At 43.0% G+C, this 21,718-nt stretch overlaps 3 protein-coding genes across 3 annotated transcripts; 2 read left to right on the top strand and 1 right to left on the bottom strand.

The window, feature by feature from the left end:
• Positions 1-169: 169 nt before the first annotated feature.
• Positions 170-2,210, top strand: LOC308172135 (ATP-dependent RNA helicase A-like; the record flags this gene model as incomplete). Its single annotated transcript, XM_080547045.1, has 4 exons — positions 170-278; positions 807-1,007; positions 1,787-1,891; positions 2,207-2,210. The coding sequence occupies exons 1-4, from the start codon at positions 193-195 to the stop codon at positions 2,208-2,210; spliced, it is 396 nt and encodes a 131-aa protein (XP_080403171.1). The 5' UTR covers positions 170-192.
• A 1,130-nt stretch (positions 2,211-3,340) lies between these two features.
• LOC308172134 (testicular spindle-associated protein SHCBP1L-like) lies at positions 3,341-9,584 on the bottom strand (the record flags this gene model as incomplete). The annotated part of the gene is made up of 10 exons (XM_080547044.1): positions 3,341-3,595; positions 4,207-4,326; positions 4,557-4,807; positions 4,972-5,125; positions 6,472-6,583; positions 6,720-6,932; positions 7,259-7,345; positions 7,941-8,155; positions 8,479-8,664; positions 9,222-9,584. 10 exons carry the CDS (start codon positions 9,582-9,584, stop codon positions 3,341-3,343), a joined length of 1,956 nt encoding a protein of 651 aa, XP_080403170.1.
• Positions 9,585-11,427: 1,843 nt separating this feature from the next.
• On the top strand, positions 11,428-17,609 carry LOC308172133 (very-long-chain (3R)-3-hydroxyacyl-CoA dehydratase-like; the record flags this gene model as incomplete). Its single annotated transcript, XM_080547043.1, has 7 exons — positions 11,428-11,441; positions 11,787-11,893; positions 13,420-13,547; positions 13,713-13,825; positions 14,408-14,514; positions 16,550-16,681; positions 17,527-17,609. 7 exons carry the CDS (start codon positions 11,428-11,430, stop codon positions 17,607-17,609), a joined length of 684 nt encoding a protein of 227 aa, XP_080403169.1.
• Positions 17,610-21,718: the final 4,109 nt, after the last annotated feature.

Here is a 21,718-nt window from a genome sequence, read left to right as displayed (position 1 = left end):
CATTATTTGCACAACATTGCTTTTGAGGTAGAACTAATGTAATAAAATATTTATACATGTATGTTAAAATCAAATATCAATATACACAGTAATTGGCGCCCTGAGCTGCATCAACGTGTCATCACTGGTCTAATTTCTCGGGTCTAATTGTTGTCCAATCAGATCCGTACTCGAGCGATCTCAGCCAATGGGATGACGCTGGTCAGCCCGCTGCAGCTCATCCTGTTCGCCTCCAAGAAGATCACCTCCACCGGAGACGTCACCGAGCTGGATGACTGGTCAGTGGCTTTTTAACTGGTGCAATCCTGGAATGGATCGTTTTTTACCCTGCCAATATTTGACATACATTAGATTAGATTAGATTAAACTTTATTGTCATTGCAGAGTACAAGTACCAGACAACAAAAGGCAGTTTAGCATCTAACCAAAAGTGCAAATTGTGACAGTGCAAAACTTGATATTGTAGACAAAATAGGATATGTATAGTTATGGGGGCGGGGGGGGTTGTTCATTGGAGTGTGTGTGTGTGGGGGGGGGGGGCGGCTTTTCTGATCAAACATGAATATCCTCACGGTCAAGCATGGACAGTCTTAGACCATTTCTGATAACAACATTTTTACAATGATATTTATCTCTTACTAATATTTATGTCTGTCAGGATGTTTATTTGATGGTATTCCCTGTCATGCCATGTACTTGTAACAGGTCTTACAGGACTCTTCTGTAAAACAGACTCAGGTCTCAGTCAGATCTTCCTGTACAGATAAAGGATCAATCAAATCCAATAATAAGCTTCCTCCTCCCAGGATCAAGCTGCAGGTTCCCCACGGGGTGTCTGGGGGCATCGCGGCGCTGCGGGCCGGCATGGAGGCCCTGGTGGTGGAGGTCAGCAAAGACCCTGAGTACATCAGGCAGCTGGACCCCACCAACGAGCGCCTGCTCAACCTCATACGGCAGATCTCCAAGCCCTCGGCCGCAGGGCTGAACCTCATGGCCAACAACGCACGGTACGACCAGATGACCACCACACGTGGTCGAAGTAGAGGTCCTTCTCAGCTCTCTGGGAATCGGCAATTATTATGATAGGCCCTGTGTTGAAACAACCCAGTGTAGAACAGTAGGCATTAAGATCGGTAGGTAGGTTGCTGGAGAAATACACTGGTAAAAAAAACAAAAGACTACCCCCCCCCCCCAAACCAACCCCACGCACACTACAATAATACATATATTCGGACTACTTGCATTGTATTGTATTGTATTTTGCCCTGATGAATCCACTGTAGTACGACTGGTACTACTATCACTTTATTACTTTATTAGTACTTACTATATCACTTATTATTACTGTACTTTATTATTGTGATCTGCTGCAATATAATGTTGAGGAAGCAAAGCCAAAGAATGTTACTCTCGTGTACTTGTACACTGGGATGTAACAAAAGCGATTGTGATTCTGATCTGAGGTATCGGTGAGGAGCTTACGGTTGTTTCTGAGGCAGGGCTATAGTCTGATAAACCCCCGCAGGCCAGCCAGACATAGTGTATGAAATGGCAATAATGGATTAGCAGCGTCTTCTGTAGATGATCAACATTGGCTCTAAAACCAGCCTAGAACAGGGGGGCGGGAATGTCTTGTCTGGAGTTAAGTGATGTCATGTTCAGTAGTGTAGTATGTGTCTGTTATGAGTACAGGAAATAACCGATTTCTCTCTGTCTCTCTCCTTTACTCTATGTCTCTGTATTTCTCTGTCTGTCCTTCTCTATCTGTCTCCCTCCCTCCCTCCAGGTTTGGAGATGGCCCACGGCCTCCTAAGATGGCGAGGTTTGACGGCGGCGGCGGTGGTGGTGGGTACAGAGGTCGGGGAGGAGGTTACCAGGGTGGAGGAGGCGGGTACAGGGGAGGTGGAGGATACAGGGGTGGAGGTGGTTACGGTGGGGGAGGAGGATACAGAGGAGGAGGAGGTTATGGTGGAGGAGGAGGATACAGAGGAGGAGGAGGATACGGTGGAGGTGGTGGTTACAGAGGAGGCAACAGGGGCGGGTGGTGAGGGTGAGGGGTGGGTGTTAGTCGAAGTAGGTCTCATGTCCTGTTTGTAAGGCGTCACATTAACTGATTCTTCTGTGTTGGTTATTAGGACATTTCAGTCATGTAGGGAAGTTTTATTTACTTCCTATTCAAAATGTTCATAACTTTATTGTCCCGTAGATGAGGACATTTATACTGTACCATGTCAGAACATATTGAGCATCAAGACATTTATTAAAATCCCAAAATATTGTCATGAACTATATTCTCTAGACTTTTTAGAGTCGAGACTAGATGTCTTTTTGTATATTATGTTAAATTTGATTTCATGTCATCTTGTGGGCTTGGCCAGAGTGGGGTACTAACTCAAAGACCAGGTCTGCTGCCATTAGAAGATTCTGTTGATTAAAACTTGTTTTTTCCAACCACTACCTGTTGTCTGTTAATGATGTTTGGTGTGCACAATGAAAGAGCCACGAGGAATTTTAACAGTATTATTTTAATATTCAATTATTACAATGCACAGTTAGCCCTACTATCCCACAGTCGACAACAGATGCAGGAGAAGACGAACATACTGGCAGACACCTCAACACAACTAGGCCTCAACATCCACCAAGCAAAGACCAAAATACTAAAGATCAACACAAACAACGAAGACCCAGTAAACCTGGAGGGAACAGCACTCGAGGAAGTAGAATCCTTCACCTACCTAGGTAGCATCATAGACAAGAAGGGTGGCACGGAGGCAGATGTCAGAGCAAGAATCAGCAAGGCAAGGGCCTCATACATCCAACTAAAGAACATCTGGAGCTCCAAGGTAATCAGTCAGCGGACAAAGATCAGACTCTTCAAATCCAACATCAAGCCAGTACTCCTATACGGATCAGAGACGTGGAGGACAACCAAGATCACAATGACTAGAGTGCAGTCATTCATCAACAGATGCCTGAGGCGGATCCTGAACATCCACTGGCCAGATACCATCAGTAACAACGATCTCTGGCAGAGAACGGGCGAACAACCAGTGGAAGAACAAATCAAGAGAAGAAGGTGGGGATGGATCGGCCACACACTACGCAAACCAAACACCAGCACCACCAGACAGGCCCTTAGATGGCACCCCCAAGGCAAAAGGAAGAGAGGCCGGCCCAAGAACACCTGGCGCAGGGACTTGGAGACAGACATCACACAGAGTGGACTAACATGGAAACAGCTGGAAAGCAAAGCACAGGACAGAGGACCCTGGCGAACTGTTGTCGACGGCCTATGCTCCTCCAAAAGGAGCGATAGGCGTAAGTAAGTAAGTAACAGTTAGCACAGCAGTTCTCGAGTCCGCTGTAGGCTGACATCTCCCAAGGTGTTGGCGTCCAGCTTGTTGGCGTGGACCTCCAGGCCGAGCTTCTGCAGGGTCTTGGAGAGGTGGTCCGACTCCCCCTCTCTCTGGTCCCCGCCGGCCGTCTGGCCCAGCTCCTTGTACAGGCTGTCCGGGACCAGGAGGGTCACCCCGTAGCCGCTGTTGTCGTGGATGTGGTTGTTGCACAGCTTCAGCTGGGGCTGAGGGAGGACCTGGGGTCGCGGGGAGGAGGTCCGTCAGAACAGGACGTTATTGATCATCGACTGACATAGGATCGATTTTATTGACTTTTAAGAACACGACTCCTCAGGTCCTCTTTGTACTCCACTCATGTCTTACTGAGGACACGCTGGTGAAGATCTAGGTTCCTCATATGTGACAGCGGCTGGTGAAGTCGGCAACCGACCAAATGTTTTATGCTGAACATTTTTTAATGAATTTCAACATTGTTGAAAATCAATGACACACTCGCTCGTCAAGCCAAAATACTGCAATGCAATGGATTCGGTGAGTAATCCCCACTACTCTACACATATAGGTAGTAGTAGGGATTACTCACTGAATCCATTGCATTGCAATATTTTGTCTTGACTAGCGAGCGTGTCATTGGTTTTCAACAACGTTGAAATGTATTTAGGTTTTTCTGAATAAAAGTCAGAACATTTTGATTGGTTGCCGACTTGTTCCCCCTTTCACCAGCTGCCGTCACATGTTACATATTCTCCTCTGATGCTTTTTGAGGACTAAGTGAGTGCAGGACAGGAGAGGACATGAGGAGTCGTGTTCCAGACAGTTATGAAAAGCCTTCCGTTATTCCAGTCACCTTGAGGAAGATTCCTCCCCGGGAGTCTTTGGAGTCCTTAGCGGCCTGCTGGCCGCAGTGGTGGATCTCGTTCCCATGCAGCTCTGCAGTGCTGCCGGGGTGCAGCTCCACCCCTGCTCCCTGAGAACACCACCAACACCATCAACACCACCACCAACAGGTCAGGTCTAGCCTGGGCCTAACCTTGCCTGCCCAGGTTTGACCAGCAGAGGTAGAAATTGGAGGACGGTCTCATTGATGATGCATGGAACAGAATGAGGAATGGCATCAAACACACACACACACACACGTCATTCCATTCCACGCATTACAATGACGACCCTGGCGGAGGGAGAGAGCAGCGTCTGTACCTGAGCGCCAAAGATCTCACAGTTCCTCATGACCAGCGAGGCTCCGGGCAGGACACACACCCCCGTGCCGTCACACTTCAGGGTGCAGTTCTCCAGGGTGGTCTGTCCTGACTCCACCACCACCACGCCGTTGAAGGTCCCGCGCTGCACCAGCGTCAGGTTCATCAGCGTCACCTCGGACGATTTGGACGCCACGAAGTTGTTGTGGGCCGGTCTGGAGTAGACCACCACCTCGTGCCTCTCTCCTTCTCCTGCGGGGGGGGTTTCAAAACTCTTACCTTCCCTTTCAGTACACCGATATCTATATCCCACATTGACATCCCAAGAGCTTTATTGTCCATCGAACATTTTCTTTCGCGTCGGTTCATCACAATACATTCAGACTTGGTATTATTGGAAGAAGGAGGTATTTCACCCTTGATGATGATGTCATCAGTGAGGGACGCCAGAGCGTCGGCCTCGTACTCTCCTGGGAACACCACCACCGTGTCACCGGAGAAGCAGGAGTCCAGAGCTGCTGACAGGTTGCTGTGCTGCAGGATCAGAGTGTCTGACGAGAAGTTCTTGATCTGTGTGGGTCACGGTGGAATAAACGGTTCATTTATATTTATTTATATTCTCCCATTGTCTCTGGTTCTTGTCCCCTGGTTTATCATATTGTTACTCCCTATAGCCCCTAGACCAGGGGTCGGCAACCCGCGGCTCCGGAGCCGCATGCGGCTCTTTTGCCCATCTTCAGTGGCTCCCTGTGGCTTTGACCACAAATTATATGGAAATTAACAACGATTATTTATTTTTTACGTTGCCGCGGTCTCTCTCCTTGAACTACAACTCCCTGCTTACGCTGTAATGTTGTACGTGGGCCAATAGGATTCGGATATGTTGGCACATGACTAGTATTATACATTTTGACTGGACCCAACACGAGACTGGATGTGACGTTTTTTTTTCAAAAGTAGACCTATATCCACAGGGATTGACGAAGTACTGTGGCAGGCAAAGAAAGAAACTATCCACATTGTCTACAACTTTGTGGCTAGAATTATAGACGGACATCGGCGACGCACATCGATGAACGGGAGCTTCCCAGGGAGCGCTATTTGCCTACTTTTACATGCTAAAATCGGCTTGTCTTTAGCTCAAACCGTTTCCGAATTATGAACTTCTAAAGAAGGTATGATATTTGGGAGCGCCGGCGCTCCTGTGGGTCTGAGAGGGTTTAGATAGTAAATAGTGAAAAGAGGACGAGGGAGGCTAGTTTTCATTTGGTACTGTAGTCTACAGTCTGTAGATTTGTCTATTTTTTGGCTGATCTCTTGGTTTGCTCACTTCCTCCGGATGAAATTACTAATTTATCCATATTTTTTCTCATGCTAGTATAGCCAGATAAAAGTATCAACCCACCTGTTAAAAGGCACCAGAATACACGAAATTGCATCTACTCTGTTAAAAATGTTTTGGGGGGGAACCCCCCAGACCCCCTTTACGCTATCCTAGTGTTTAACTTTTGTAAAGCACAATACGTTTGCATTCGGTTGTATGCATATCTGCTAAGGCTTATGTATTTGTAGCCTACTTAGTAATTTTGATAGTAGGCTAATATAGCTTATATAGACACTTACAGCATGTGTTGCCTTCATTATAAGGCTTATATAAGGCTTTTCATTTTTTGCGGCTCCAGACAGATTAGTTTTTTGTTTCTTTGGTCCAATATGGCTCTTTCAACATTTAGGGTTGCCGACCCCTGCCCTAGACGCTATATGGTGTAACAGCAAAGCTGTGATCTGATCAAACCTCTGTAATAAACAGCAATAAATAACGCATAACAGCTGTAGCTCCGACTCCTACTACACAACTAAGTTGTCACCACTCATGTTCCACATGTGTGCAGCAGACTGAGGAGAAGCAGACCCACCATGTCTGTCGTCATCATCTGGGCCACGATATGTGTCACACTCTTCCCTGATCCTCTCTGGCCCTTTCTGCGCTTGGATATCTGGCAGTAGAAAGTCCCATGCCATCCCACCCTTATACACACACACACATATATAGGTTAGGTTATGAATAATAAAATATGTATAGTTAAAATATGTATATGTATGTGACCCAGGGCTATGGTGTGACCAGTGTGGGTACTGGTATCGGTACAGGGCGTGTCGGTACCGAAGGCGCAGCTCCTCCCAGATCTTCAGGAGGTTACGGATCATGGACAACTCATAGAACTTCTTCCAGCACTCCACAGCCTCCCATGACAGGGCCTCCCCGTGGGTCTGGAACTTGGGCAGCTCCTGGCGCTTCCTGCGGTACTCCTTCAGGGTCTTCCAGTAGCGCTCGCTGAGCGGACCAGGGATGGTTCCATCCTGGATGTCGTAGTAGCTGGAACAGAGCATGAAGTGTCCTGCCCTGAAGTGGTCTTTATTCTTTGATTCAGCACGAACATCAATGAACGAATTATACACTAATTATGAACTAATATATACAGACGATGTTGTGTATTAATCAGAATACCGCCAATGGTGTCAATGTCACTTTAACATTATATTTTGTGAAGATAATAATAATTTTACCACAAAGTAAAATACCAAACTGAGAAATAATCACAACCAATTATCAATGATGATTATGTAATCAAGGTATGTCAAAGAAACACAGACAGAGTCATATTTCCAATTGCATGCATAGTAAACATGGTTATTACTCACAGCTGAAGGCGTTTCTCAATGAGCCCAGCGTACTCCTCACACTCCTCCTCATCGTCCCAGTCTCTCCACAGGAAATCGTAGAAAAACCTGCAGCAGAGAGATTCATACAGGCTGTACTCTAACCTGCAAGAATTCTGTGCACAAGATCTCAGGTGTCAAAAGCTGACCTACACTGCATTACATTTACATTGTTGGCATGTAGCAGACACCTTTGTCCAAAGCGACAAATACATGGGAGAATTTGGGGAGATTGAACACCAGACTGGAGGCAGCATTCTGGATGAGCTGCAGAGGACCTAGACACAGATTAAGCCTAAACTAAAGCCGTAAGCCTAAATCTAGACTAAAATGCAACCTCCAATTTAGGTTTTCTATTTAGATTTGTATGTAGTCAAAGACCAGGCTTATCTGTTTCTGGCAAACCTTGGGGTTTCAATGTTCAGATATCCTCAATAGTAATAATAATACAAAGTAAAAAAAAAAAAAAAACGTTTTATTGCCATGCAATCAAGTTGTCAGTCAATTGTTGGAATTTGTTATTTTATGCGGCCATAGATGGCGACCCTGGCGACCCTTGCTCAAGGACACCTTGACACATAACCAGCCATGGTTTGAACCGCCGAACTGCCAACCTTAGACGCCGGCTCTACCTCCTGAGCCACTGCCGCCCCCTAGTATTTACCTTGCATGTTCCAGGCACTCTGCAATTCTATCCACAGCAGGGCCCAACCCTTGTACAGGATAGACATCCCAGATTGGCACAAAGTAATCTTGCTCCTTCAGGACCACTTCAACCCGCTCTCTTGGCAGGTTGGCGATTTGGCAGGAGAATGGTTCCGCCACAGAGACTGACACTCGAAGAGGGACCATTTTGTCTTCACATGGTAAACAGTTGACCTAGACATACAAAATTATAATAATAATAATAACGCAAATTAGAGGACATAATGAAATAAAGTGTTTGTTGTTCTTAATATTTCAAACAACCATGAACTGCAACTGGAGGTTGATAGTTGAATGTGGCCTACTGTGTATTTTGTTTCAAACGCTAGAGGGAGCCCCTGTCAAAGAAAGTGTTTGCTGACACTAAGCACAGTTAAGGTTGCAACGAACTTGCGAGCAGCAAATGTCATCTATCTCTGACTTTGTACACTAACAGTAACAGCCACACACACCGCTATTCAATTTGATTCAGTAAAAGTAAATACAACACTTGATACCTCGACGAGCACACCGATGAAAGGCACTTCCTCAACAATTTTGCAGTTGACAAGATCAACAACAGCAATATCATCAGCAGTATCAAGCAGGAGGTCGGGGGCAGCTTTCCACACCGCGGTCCAAGACCGTTGTCTGGCCAGTTTGTCAACGATGTACACGGTGACCGCTGCATCCGCCTCTTCTGCCTAAAAGTCCATTAGCAGTGACACATCGTGACGTTAGAATGATAAGGTTCTATCTCCATTTTTGTCAAAATTGAGTTTTTTTACATAATCTGACCCATTAGGTGTTTATTAATGCCTGTGTGGTGTTATTTTTTAAAATGTTGACATTTTTGAGTTAGTAATTCATCAAATACAAAGGTTCCATCTCACAGAACATAATGGAATGAAAAAACTTTGACGCTCAATATCTCTGAACTGCCCTAAACGGAGATAGAACCTTATCATTCTAATCTAAACGGAGATAGAACCTTATCATTCTAAACGGAAATAGAACCGTATCATTCTAAACGGAGATAGAACCTTCTCATTCTAAACGGAGATAGAACCTTATCATTCTAAACGGAGATAGAACCTTATCATTCTAAACGGAGATAGAACCTTATCATTCTAAACGGAGATAGAACCTTATCATTCTAAACGGAGATAGAACCTTATCATTCTAACGTCACGATGTGTTAAATTGTTTTTACTTCTATCAAAAGTTTAGCCATGCTAGCTAGCTAAGGTGGCTGACTCACCGAACGCTGCTTGGCGATCATCTGATCACAGAACAGGGCGACCCGCTCGTCGTACGTGTGCGCCCGGTCGGAGATGAAGATCTGGGGCAACATGTGAGCCACCTCTACTTCATCACCATCATCATCATCATCATCATCATCATCGTCATCATCTTCCTCTTCTTCGCCGTCGGGATTGGGAGGGAGAAGTTTCCCTTGAGGAGTGACGACAGAAGGTTCGCCGCCGGTCAGATCAGGCCTGTTGGACGCCGGGGCCTTCTGGAGGGTCGACGCCTCGCTGGAGTCGCCGCCACTCGGTGTCGTTTCTTCACGAACATCTTCCTCACCCGGAGGAGGTGGTGGGTCTGGGGAACAGGTCGCCATCGTCTGAACTTCAACTACAAATTCGATAATTATCTATTAAAGTTAGTGATATGATGTGATAGTAGTGTGATGATGGAGCTACTTGTATGCTACTCGCGAATACCCTGGAGTCTGTCTGGCGCAAACGGCAGTTGGTGAAACATTCGAATGAACTCCGGTTCTGTCTCGCGAGATCATGGAAGCGGAAGGTTTTGAAAATTGAAGCGCGAGACTGAATACGGCTACGTCCATAATAATAATAATAATAATAATAATAATAATAATAATAATAATAATAATAATAATGATAATATATGCCATTTAGCTGACTCTTTTATCCAAAGCCACATACATTGCAGTGAGTCCCAAACCAAATTCCTAACATGTTGACATGTCATGTCAATAAAGTCTTCTGATTCTGATTCTGATTCTGATTCTCAGTGAGTGCATACATACATAGGCTACTGGCTGACACTAGGATACGTGCTGCTGGACCTCCGACACACATTTGGCAAGTAAAGCAGTTCCAGTCATGTAATCATTCGGAGGAGCTTGTTAAAAAGCTCAGATTTAAGGTGAGCTTCTTTAAAGGAATAGTTTGTAAACTATGCACGGCTCCCTTGTAAAAAGATAACTTGGTCTCAATGGGACTCTCTGTCTAAATAAAGGTTACATAATTTTTAATTTTTTTAAATGGTGCGAAATGGTGCAAAAGGTCATGAATCACACAGATTCAGCAGTGTGGACAAATAAACAAAACAAAAGCCAAAATAAAATAAAATCTAGAAGAAAAAAAAGAAGCTCAAGCTAGAGGTGTGGAGCGAGATGGACTGACAGCGAGAGCATGAACTCTTTTCTGCAGTGTCTGTGGTGCGTGTTTATACTTCATTCATAGGGTGTCATGATGTTGTTTTCAGTTTCAGTTTGTAATATTACATAAGGAAATTATCCTTGAGAGCATATTATTATTTCAACTTCTTTAACTGTAGTGGCTTTTTTGAACGAACGATAGGAGTCAGCATTTTCTTTTGAGAGCAAAACAGGGAAAAAGTTGCAACCATCTGAGCTCTTCCTGACGTCAGATAATTGCACGGGGGGCAATCTACTTCCTACTGTTTCCAAACTAGAACGTGTCAGGAAACAACATTAATCCCTCGCCGTTTTTGTTTTAAAAAATGAGGTAAGGAACCATAGCCTACTATAATGTTGAACGCTGTCACTTGTTACCACGCGGATATGAGGCTAGATGTCAGCTGCTTTACATTGCATGGAGTTTATGAGCGCTATGATGAGTGATGTGGAAACAGATTCTTTTTGTAGCCTACTTACTTACTTACTTTATTGATCTGACACCTTAATGCAGAGTAGAACACTTAAACACAAGTCAAGGGCGCTATCTATCAAGTGGGCTGTGTGGGTGTTGACATTTTTCTCAGTAGGCTATATGCTTGTTCCAACGGGGTTTGTCCATGATACGTGTTGAAGAATTGCAAACTGGTGCTTAAATGTCTCGAGTTGCCCCCAGCGTTTTACCACTGCTTCCAGAAGCGACACATCGTGACGTTAGAATTATAAGGTTCTATCTCAATTTTTGTCAAAATTGAGTTTTTTTACATAATCTGATCCATTAGGTGTTTATTAATGCCTGTGTGGTGTTATTTTTTTAAAATGCAGACATTTTTGAGTTAGTAATTAATAAAATACAAAGGTTCCATCTCACCAAACATAATGGAATGTAAAAACGTTGACGCTCAATATCTCTGAACTGCCCTAAACGGAGATAGAACCTTATCATTCTAAGCTCACGACATGACAGCCCATTAGATGAACTGTGTACCCGTCGTTACTGGGCATAACTCCAAACATGGCGCTCTGCAGGTAAACTAGAGCGTGATTGGCTAAACATCATAATTGTATTACGAAGTAGCGGAAATGCAATCCGACCCATGTGTGGAGGTTTCCAAACCAGATCCAAATGTGGCTTTGTGTAATAATGGTTATACGGTTAATCTTCATGGATATTAAAACAGCCCTATCGATATTTCGTGGTGCTGGAGAAAATCTCTGATGATGGAGAGAGAATACGTGGATATGTTCAAAGGTAGAAGTCATGCCCAAACAGGTAAGGGCACTCAATGTTGAGTGTCGCGTCAGAGCTAAATTGAGTTCAATGTGATGCTTGCTTGTTATTTGAATAAAGTTGCTGTGCTCTTTATTTTATAGGATGAGCATCAGACTTGCCTACCTTTTCCTGTATAACCTGCTTCAGTTCTGTGGTCACACATGGATATTTGCAAATATGACAGCCAGGTTTCTCACATTTGGTGGAGGTAAGACTTTTTTTTTAGATTATTTGATTATTATTCTCTTTCTTTCAAATGTTCCCACTGCTACTCCTACACCTTTTAAATAACACCAGTCCAACTTTCAAATGTGCAATTACCTCTAACATGCTTGTATTTGATACGTGTTATACTTTTTTTGACTGTTGTCATTGCAGTAGTTTATTGAGGTATACACACTTTGAGTAGGCATTTCTGTATCATACATTTAAATTAGGACAATCAAACTATTTTAAAAATCTGGGTGCAAAATAAGAACAGGAGAAAAGATCAAGAGTTTGTAGTTTACAACATTCCACCACAACAAGTTAGTAGGCCCTATTCAGTATTACGAGTATTCAGACTTGTTCTTCAGGTCATTTTTGTGAATAGGTCTTTTAGGATGCTGAAGAGGCAAAAAAGCATAGTATTTTACAGAACATCTAATATTTAAAGATAGAAACTCATAGTGTGTGTGTCAGTGGTGGTCTATGAAGGTATTGCTGGTGGTCCATAAGTTCAATAATAATTGTAAACAATGTAGAAAGCAATGTTTAAAAAGCATTTAAATAAACTGTATTACAGGATAAGCTTGTTATTCTTATGTAAATAAAGTAAATGTGCTTATTAGCACCTCGAAAAGGCTAACGTTTGTTAAATATTGTTTTATTAAATGTAATACATTACATGTATTAAATATTTGGGGTTGTAAAATACTAATGGTGTATTGAGAGCAGTGATGTTGCATTTTCCTGTACTTTGTTGTCATGTTGAGTTAGGCTAGCTGTCAGATGTTTAACTTTCTGCTCTCGATCTCTGTGCTAGTGTACGAAGTATAGGACTGATGTTTTGTTTTCTTAGTGTCTTACATTATATAATCTTTCATCACCGCAACAAATTCCATGCAAATCAAACACTCCCCCTTGATCAATCACTTCCCCTTGACTTCTGTGAACAAGTATTAATTTCCCCACCGTGTGTGAATCTGCTCAACACTTAAAGAGAAACCTTACCATTGGGGTATAGATTCACTCTTCAGTTGGAAAATGACACAAGAGCAAGTCCAAAGCAACGCTGGAATGGCTTAACACAAAGAGAGTGAATGAGCTTGAGTGTGACATTTACATACTGACTTGAAGGTGTACTGTCCATCAACAATTCCCAAACAACTTGATAGAGTTTGGGTTAATTCACCAAGAAAAACATGTTACTTTGTCTTGTGTGCAATTTTGGTAGAAATACAAGGTACACGGCTCAAAGCTGTAATCGCTCACAAAGGAGCTTTAACAAGTACTGAGTCAGGGGTTCACATACGTAATAATACACAACTGCATGTCATTTAGTTATTATTTTTTATTTTGGTAAGTTTAATTAAAACATGATCCCTTGTGTGGAGAAGATTGTGTGAATTTGTTGGAGAAAAAGAAATTAAATTAAATTTAAATGCAATTTCAGGCTTCAATGCTAATTGATGTTTTTAGCTGTGCAGGAGTTCACTTACTTTTTCACAGCACTGTGGTTTAACTACTTTTCAGATGCCCTGGCCGATACCTTTTATGCTGTGGGGGTTGTGATGAGTCTTTGCCAACTGCTGTCCATGTTGGAGCTATTTCACATCGCTGATGGGATAGAGAAGGGCCGGCTTCTACTACGGTTTGTTCAAGTGTGTGCCATGTCTGATGTTATTCTGTTTCTTAAGGACTGGGTTTGGGATCCATTCAAATACTTGAATGTGTGCCCTTCCTCCCTTACTTTACAATTCAAATTGGATAGGTGACAGCATGCAAGTTCATCCCTGTGTGGTTAATAACAACCTTTCCGTCTCTAGGTTATGGAGAGAAATCTCCTGCTGTTTGTGGTGATAATCGGTCAAGAGGAGATACAGAGTACACCAATTGTGTGTGGACAGTTTTACCTGTGGAATATTCTAGATTTGTTGAGGTATGTACAGTACATTTGTCTTTTTACCTAAAAATGACACATCATTTTAGGTTCTCATTTAAATGAAATTTGAGACAAAATAAACTATGGGGCATAGATAGTGAGAACCATATTACAGTTATGGAGAGGCATTTAATTGGATAATTATTGTTTAGGGTTGCACAATTCTCACAATTTGTTGCTCTACAGCCGAACATTAAATAGGCTAGGTGCACGATCTCACTACTTCCTGAAAGGCAACTGGCATGAACATATCCTGTCTCACTCTATTGGTTTAATTGATTAATCAGCTGTGCACTGTGTGTTCCAACGGTTTACCGCACAGCTGATGAATCAATTAAACCAATAGAGTGAGACAGGATATGTTCATACCAGTTGCCTTTCAGGAAGTAGTGAGATTGTGCACCTAGCCTATTAAGATGGACCCCCACTGATCAACACAGCTTATGGGACACTTTTCAAAAAATATTTTTATTGTTCTCTTAAGTGTCAACATAATGAATGACGGGTCGCTTTTAAAAAATATTTTCTTTTAAATATATTTGATGTCTGCTAATGTTTCACTCCACCTGCATTTTGCAGGTACCCCCATGGACTGCTGTGTCTCATGGGAACTCATTCATTTAACCTGATGTGGGTTCGATACACCCTGTCTATCCCTATCTACATACTCTCAGTCATCACAGAAGGTACGATATTACTCTAGTTGTTATAATGGTGCAATCTGAAAGCCTTTTCACAGAATATTTAACACCCCTTGATTAGGAAAAAACGTGGACTGTAGGCTAACAGCCTAAATTTGGTGGGGCGTCGATTTGGAGCAAAAAGGAGCAAAGGGGGTGCATAGTATGTTCTTCAATTAGAGGGAGGGTTACACATCTTGCAGGGGAGGGCCATGTCGCTTTTGTATACATTTCCTTAAGAAAAAGTAATTGAGCTAGTTCATGTGAAAGGAAAATGTCGTTTATGCTCCAAGACGTGTGGCCCTGCGATGTTAATTGAGGGATCCTTGACACTACCTGACTGCATGACTCTGCTCTATGCTGCTCTATGATGGTCGGGGCTGGTGTTGTGACAGCGTTCAGTGTGATGTTCCCTGGTGGTCATATAGTGTCCCCCGCTATTATTGTGGTTTTAAGAGGTATCTAAGGCAAAACGTAACTGATGATGTCTTACTTACATAAGATTGATTACTTACGTAACCATTGCATTCCAAGTGTTTTCATGCATTTCTACGAATATTTTAACATGAATTATTGAATTCAGAACAATTATTACAATTTGTTTATTTCACACCACATTTAACAGGCTGTCCCGCTCTTTTCAAGACATCATTTTACAGGAAATAAACAATGATATTGTTTATGAAAAAGAATTGGGAGACATTACTCAGAGGCTAAACATGCCATTCCTATAAATGGCTGACAGACTCAGTAGGTGTCTCATGTGTAGAACATGTCACAGCTCGCTAGTGCATGGTTGTTGTCTACTGCTTCTGAAATAGTTATTTTATACTCTTATTTATATTCTTTTACAGGTGGTGATAAATAGTTCTCCTTTTACATTCGGTGATGTGTCAAGCATTGCATGTTGTGTGGAAACCTAGAGCTCAAGTCCACAGGAAATGAGTTGGCATAGCAGGCATAGAGTCATAGAGACGGATACTGATACACAGGAAGTGTGTATGTGTCTGTGTAAATGTCACTTTGGATAAAGGCGTCTGCTAAATGTAGATAATGTGCATGTATGTACAGTATATATGAATGTGTTTTGGTGATTCCAATAGTTTGTCAAGCAGTCGAAACAGTTACAGAGCTACTACACCAGGATGTAGCTTGCGCTAAGCGTAGACGTCCCATCATGCAGTCATTTGACCTGCTACACCACAAGCATGAACAGTTGTGCTAGTGGATACAGAGTAAATGGCTGTACCAGTCTGTTTCTGCATGGAACTTCAAATGTATGGCTTCTTGATGTTGAACTGTTGAGTGCACGGTCACATCCTAATATCTTCTATTGGGCGTTTGTCTACAATATGTCTATATATGGGCGTTTGTCTACAACATCCTCTACCTTACAATATAGACTAGTTGGACTGTATTTCTACTAACAATGTTTCTATTACATTTTCATACTATGAAGCAGAGTGAATATGTTATTAGTGTTAATAGACTCGTAAAATTTAATTTTATGCTGCTGGTTGCTATAGGGCAGCTTGGACTCTTAACTGCTCCTCCTGAGACATCCACTACCTCCCAGCACTGCGTCTCCTGAGACACCCGCTTTTCCCCTTTACTGTGTCCGCTATGACTTCTACTGCCCCCCTTGTACTGTTTCTCTGTTCTACAGTGTCTCTCTCTCTATATATAGATATAGATATATATAATAATAATAAAAAGACTCACTGAGACTGCCAATGGCCCCTGGCCTGAGCTAGATTACTCTTCCTGCTACGACTGGTGGATTGATGATTCACTTGCTTAGTCAAATGTATTGATTGTAAGTCGCTTTGGAATAAGGCGTCTGCTAAATGCCAAAAATGTAACTGTAAGGCAGCGTCTATGTTTGACACATGTGGCCGATGGAGCCGTTAACATTGACTACAATAGTAGCGTATCAACGCCGTCTCACGGATGTGATGTTTATGTGCCTGGTCTAGCATCTTGCAGTTTTGTGTCAGTACAGTATTTGCAAATAACAATTTGACCATTTTGCCTTTTCTAGTCATGACCATTTACCAAGCACTGCCTTACTTTGAGTTCACGGGAACCTACTCAATCCAGCTGTCACTACCTGTGTCTACGTACATTCACTTCCCCCTCATCCTGAAAACCTACTTACCGATACTTGCTGTTGGTAAGTGTACTCTGATGTCGCTTCCCTGCTAGCTAAGTCATTGCTTTACTACTCATAGGCTGAACAAAATTAAATGACAAAACATCTGTAATGAAGTGGATGTGTATAAATGGGTACAGTGCTAATGTTTGATGTCCATCAGTGCTATGACCATCACCATTATTTCGGCACACACTCCTCCACTGTGCAATGTTGACATTTGACAGTGCAACATTCTGCAAAATACATGTGACAGCAGCTGGTGAAATGGGAACAAGTCAGCAACCGACCAAATGTTCTGACTTTTATTCAGAAAAATGTAAATAAATGTCAATGTTGTTGGAAATCAATCACACTCGCTTGTCAAGGCAAAATATTGCAATGCAATGGATTCGGTGAGTAATCTCCACTACCCTTGTTAGTGTAGAGTAGTGGGAATTACTCCCCGAATCCATTGCATTGCAATGTTTTGGCTTGACTAGCGAGTGTGTCATTGATTTTCAACAACGTTGACATTTATTTAAGTTTTTCTGAATAAAAGGCAGAACATTTGGATTGGTTGCAGACTTGTTGCCGCTTTCACCAACTTCTGTCACATTATTGTACCTTGGCCAAAAGTGAAAATTGAGAAACAGGAGGGTAATCTATGCTGCAAACATTCTACTGCAGAAATGCACTGTGGTAAGTGTGTGGAGGAACGATGGCTTGTGTGAGGGAGATGAATAACATCAAACTGTAGGCACTTGCCATTTATGAACGCCCGCTATTAAGCACACAACATTGCAACTGTACTGAATATTGCCTCTTCAACTTACTGTCCTGCTCAGAAGAAAACAACTAACTGTGTTCACCTTCATCCTGTCTAGGTGCTTCCATTGCAGTGTGGCAGTTAGTGAAGGAGAGAACACAGCAGCTGGAGAACTGGAATAAGAAGCTCAAAAGGAAATAATGGACATGTACTTTATGTAAAAGTATAATATACTATTATACATATGTGTATAATGCTTGTGAAACTAAACATCATTCATATAAAAGTTGAAAAAAGATGAAAAGATGTTTACATTTTGTAGAAAGCAATCCATGGTTGCATGTTGGCTGGCCCACCCTTCAGGGTAAACAATGCTGAAAACATTCCGTTGTGATTAGAAACAGTAACTGGGGAGACACAACAGCCCTCAGTGTAATGAGAAGTGAACACAGTCTTAAGGTTTCTGCAAATATAGTAGAGATGCTCCGATCAGGGTTTTTGGTGCCGATCACCGATCACTGGAATCAGTGATCTGCCGATCCGATATCACCGATCACAGCGTCGAAAATGGCAATTGAAGCATTCTATTTATTGTGTAGCATTATTTATGTTTTTAATTATTCTTAACACCATTGACATTGTATATTAAGTATTCAAATGAAATTAGGAGATGAGAAAGTATCATGAATTGACGACCATCTGTTTTATTGAATTCACAACCACCTGTAGCTTAGGAAAAACAAATAAAATGTGAAAATAAAAATCATAATAAATAAAATGTACACTGTCACATCAAATGTGCAACATTCCACTCGAATGAGAGGAACTAGTAGCTCTTAGAGAACTTGGAGCTTATACTGTAGCTTTCCTGAGGAACAATAAACATACCCAAACTAAACTGCAACATAAACAGGAAGACAGCAAGTCAGCAATAATCAATAAAACAAAAAAACAAAACATTGCACCTAAGGAGATTTCAGACTCAAACCTTACTTCTGATTAAGCAGCATCACTGGCAGATTAGCCTTGAGAAATACAAGCATCTCAGCGTTTTTGGCACTCAGCCTGTTCCTCTTATCTAAAATATGTCCTGCTCTGCTGAAAAGTCGCTCGCTATCTACACTTGTGCAAGGTGCACAGAGGAAGACCTAAAACTCACGCGCTAATAGTTGTTATTATGGGCCAAGTGACTTCCTGCTCGCGGGGTCACATGACGTCGCTGAACACTACCTACACTACGCTCGTGAAGTCGCGCTGGAACTCTGACCAGCACTCGTGGAACGCCTCTCGTCCAATCAAAGCACTCGGTCCCTTTATGACGTCGAGCCCAGTGTGCGCTCCGGCGCTCTCTGAGCGAATCGACGAACGCAGCAAATGCCGTATGATATTCGTGGTATTGAAAGACCTTGCGTGCGTTCCTCCCCGAGGTATTTCTTTTGAGCAGACATTACAAACGGCATATTTGTTGTCTCTTTCCGACACTGTGTAATATTTCCAGACTGGCGACGCCATTTTGTAAACTGATCGGTCGTGTTTGATCGGCCGTTTTGAGAACTCCGATCAAAACCGATCAAGGCCATATCGGCCGATACCGATCGGCGCTGATCAGATCGGAGCATCACTAAAATATAGTATTGCAGTGTAACTTTTTTGGGCTAGAACTATACATTGGATATGTGTGTTTAAAGGGATTCTTTGTTTTCAGTGGCAACCAGTTAGAAAGTTATCACAACAGGGGGATATTCTATCAACGTCGCTAAAGGAAAATCCAGGCTTATGTTTGATAGTCTCTCGAAAGACTTATCAAAAATAAGCCTGGATTTCCCTTTAGCGGCATTGATGGAATAGCCCCCTGAAGCCATGTTTGTGGTTTACTTCAAAAGTAAACAGTCCTCAACCTACAATACCAACTGACACAACACAGTTGTGTAGTATGTAAGGATATTACCCAACAGCAAATGAGTACAACATCAGTCTAAGCATTATTTGCACAACATTGCTTTTGAGGTAGAACTAATGTAATAAAATATTTATACATGTATGTTAAAATCAAATATCAATATACACAGTAATTGGCGCCCTGAGCTGCATCAACGTGTCATCACTGGTCTAATTTCTCGGGTCTAATTGTTGTCCAATCAGATCCGTACTCGAGCGATCTCAGCCAATGGGATGACGCTGGTCAGCCCGCTGCAGCTCATCCTGTTCGCCTCCAAGAAGATCACCTCCACCGGAGACGTCACCGAGCTGGATGACTGGTCAGTGGCTTTTTAACTGGTGCAATCCTGGAATGGATCGTTTTTTACCCTGCCAATATTTGACATACATTAGATTAGATTAGATTAAACTTTATTGTCATTGCAGAGTACAAGTACCAGACAACAAAAGGCAGTTTAGCATCTAACCAGAAGTGCAAATTGTGACAGTGCAAAACTTGATATTGTAGACAAAATAGGATATGTATAGTTATGGGGGGGGGGGGGGGGGGTTGTTCATTGGAGTGTGTGTGTGTGTGTGTGTGGGGGGGGGGGGCGGCTTTTCTGATCAAACATGAATATCCTCACGGTCAAGCATGGACAGTCTTAGACCATTTATGATAACAACATTTTTACAATGATATTTATCTCTTACTAATATTTATGTCTGTCAGGATGTTTATTTGATGGTATTCCCTGTCATGCCATGTACTTGTAACAGGTCTTACAGGACTCTTCTGTAAAACAGACTCAGGTCTCAGTCAGATCTTCCTGTACAGATAAAGGATCAATCAAATCCAATAATAAGCTTCCTCCTCCCAGGATCAAGCTGCAGGTTCCCCACGGGGTGTCTGGGGGCATCGCGGCGCTGCGGGCCGGCATGGAGGCCCTGGTGGTGGAGGTCAGCAAAGACCCTGAGTACATCAGGCAGCTGGACCCCACCAACGAGCGCCTGCTCAACCTCACACGGCAGATCTCCAAGCCCTCGGCCGCAGGGCTGAACCTCATGGCCAACAACGCACGGTACGACCAGATGACCACCACACGTGGTCGGAGTAGAGTTCCTTCTCAGCTCTCTGGGAATCGGCAGTTATGATAGGCCCTGTGTTGAAACAACCCAGTGTAGATCTGTAGGCATTAAGATCGGTAGGTAGGTTGCTGGAGAAATACACTGGTAAAAAACCCAAAAGACTACCCCCCCCCAAACCAACCCCACGCACACTACAATAATACATATATTCGGACTACTTGCATTGTATTGTATTGTATTTTGCCCTGATGAATCCACTGTAGTACGACTGGTACTACTATCACTTTATTACTTTATTAGTACTTACTATATCACTTATTATTACTGTACTTTATTATTGTGATCTGCTGCAATATAATGTTGAGGAAGCAAAGCCAAAGAATGTTACTCTTGTGTACTTGTACACTGGGATGGAACAAAAGCGATTGTGATTCTGATCTGAGGTATCGGTGAGGAGCTTACGGTTGTTTCTGAGGCAGGGCTATAGTCTGATAAACCCCCGCAGGCCAGCCAGACATAGTGTATGAAATGGCAATAATAATGGATTAGCAGCGTCTTCTGTAGATGATCAACATTGGCTCTAAAACCAGCCTAGAACAGGGGGGCGGGAATGTCTTGTCTGGAGTTAAGTGATGTCATGTTCAGTAGTGTAGTATGTGTCTGTTATGAGTACAGGAAATAACCGATTTCTCTCTGTCTCTCTCCTTTACTCTATGTCTCTGTATTTCTCTGTCTGTCCTTCTCTATCTGTCTCCCTCCCTCCCTCCAGGTTTGGAGATGGCCCACGGCCTCCTAAGATGGCGAGGTTTGACGGCGGCGGCGGCGGTGGTGGTGGGTACAGAGGTCGGGGAGGAGGTTACCAGGGTGGAGGAGGCGGGTACAGGGGAGGTGGAGGATACAGGGGTGGAGGTGGTTACGGTGGGGGAGGAGGATACAGAGGAGGAGGAGGTTATGGTGGAGGAGGAGGATACAGAGGAGGAGGAGGATACGGTGGAGGTGGAGGTGGTGGTGGTGGTGGTGGTTACAGAGGAGGCAACAGGGGCGGGTGGTGAGGGTGAGGGGTGGGTGTTAGTCGAAGTAGGTCTCATGTCCTGTTTGTAAGGCGTCACATTAACTGATTCTTCTGTGTTGGTTATTAGGACATTTCAGTCATGTAGGGAAGTTTTATTTACTTCCTATTCAAAATGTTCATAACTTTATTGTCCCGTAGATGAGGACATTTATACTGTACCATGTCAGAACATATTGAGCATCAAGACATTTATTAAAATCCCAAAATATTGTCATGAACTATATTCTCTAGA

This window comes from Nansenia antarctica, assembly GCF_963989245.1.
Source record: "Nansenia antarctica genome assembly, chromosome: 16".
NCBI lineage: Eukaryota > Metazoa > Chordata > Actinopteri > Argentiniformes > Microstomatidae > Nansenia > Nansenia antarctica.
This window is presented reverse-complemented; position numbering and strand designations above follow the sequence as displayed.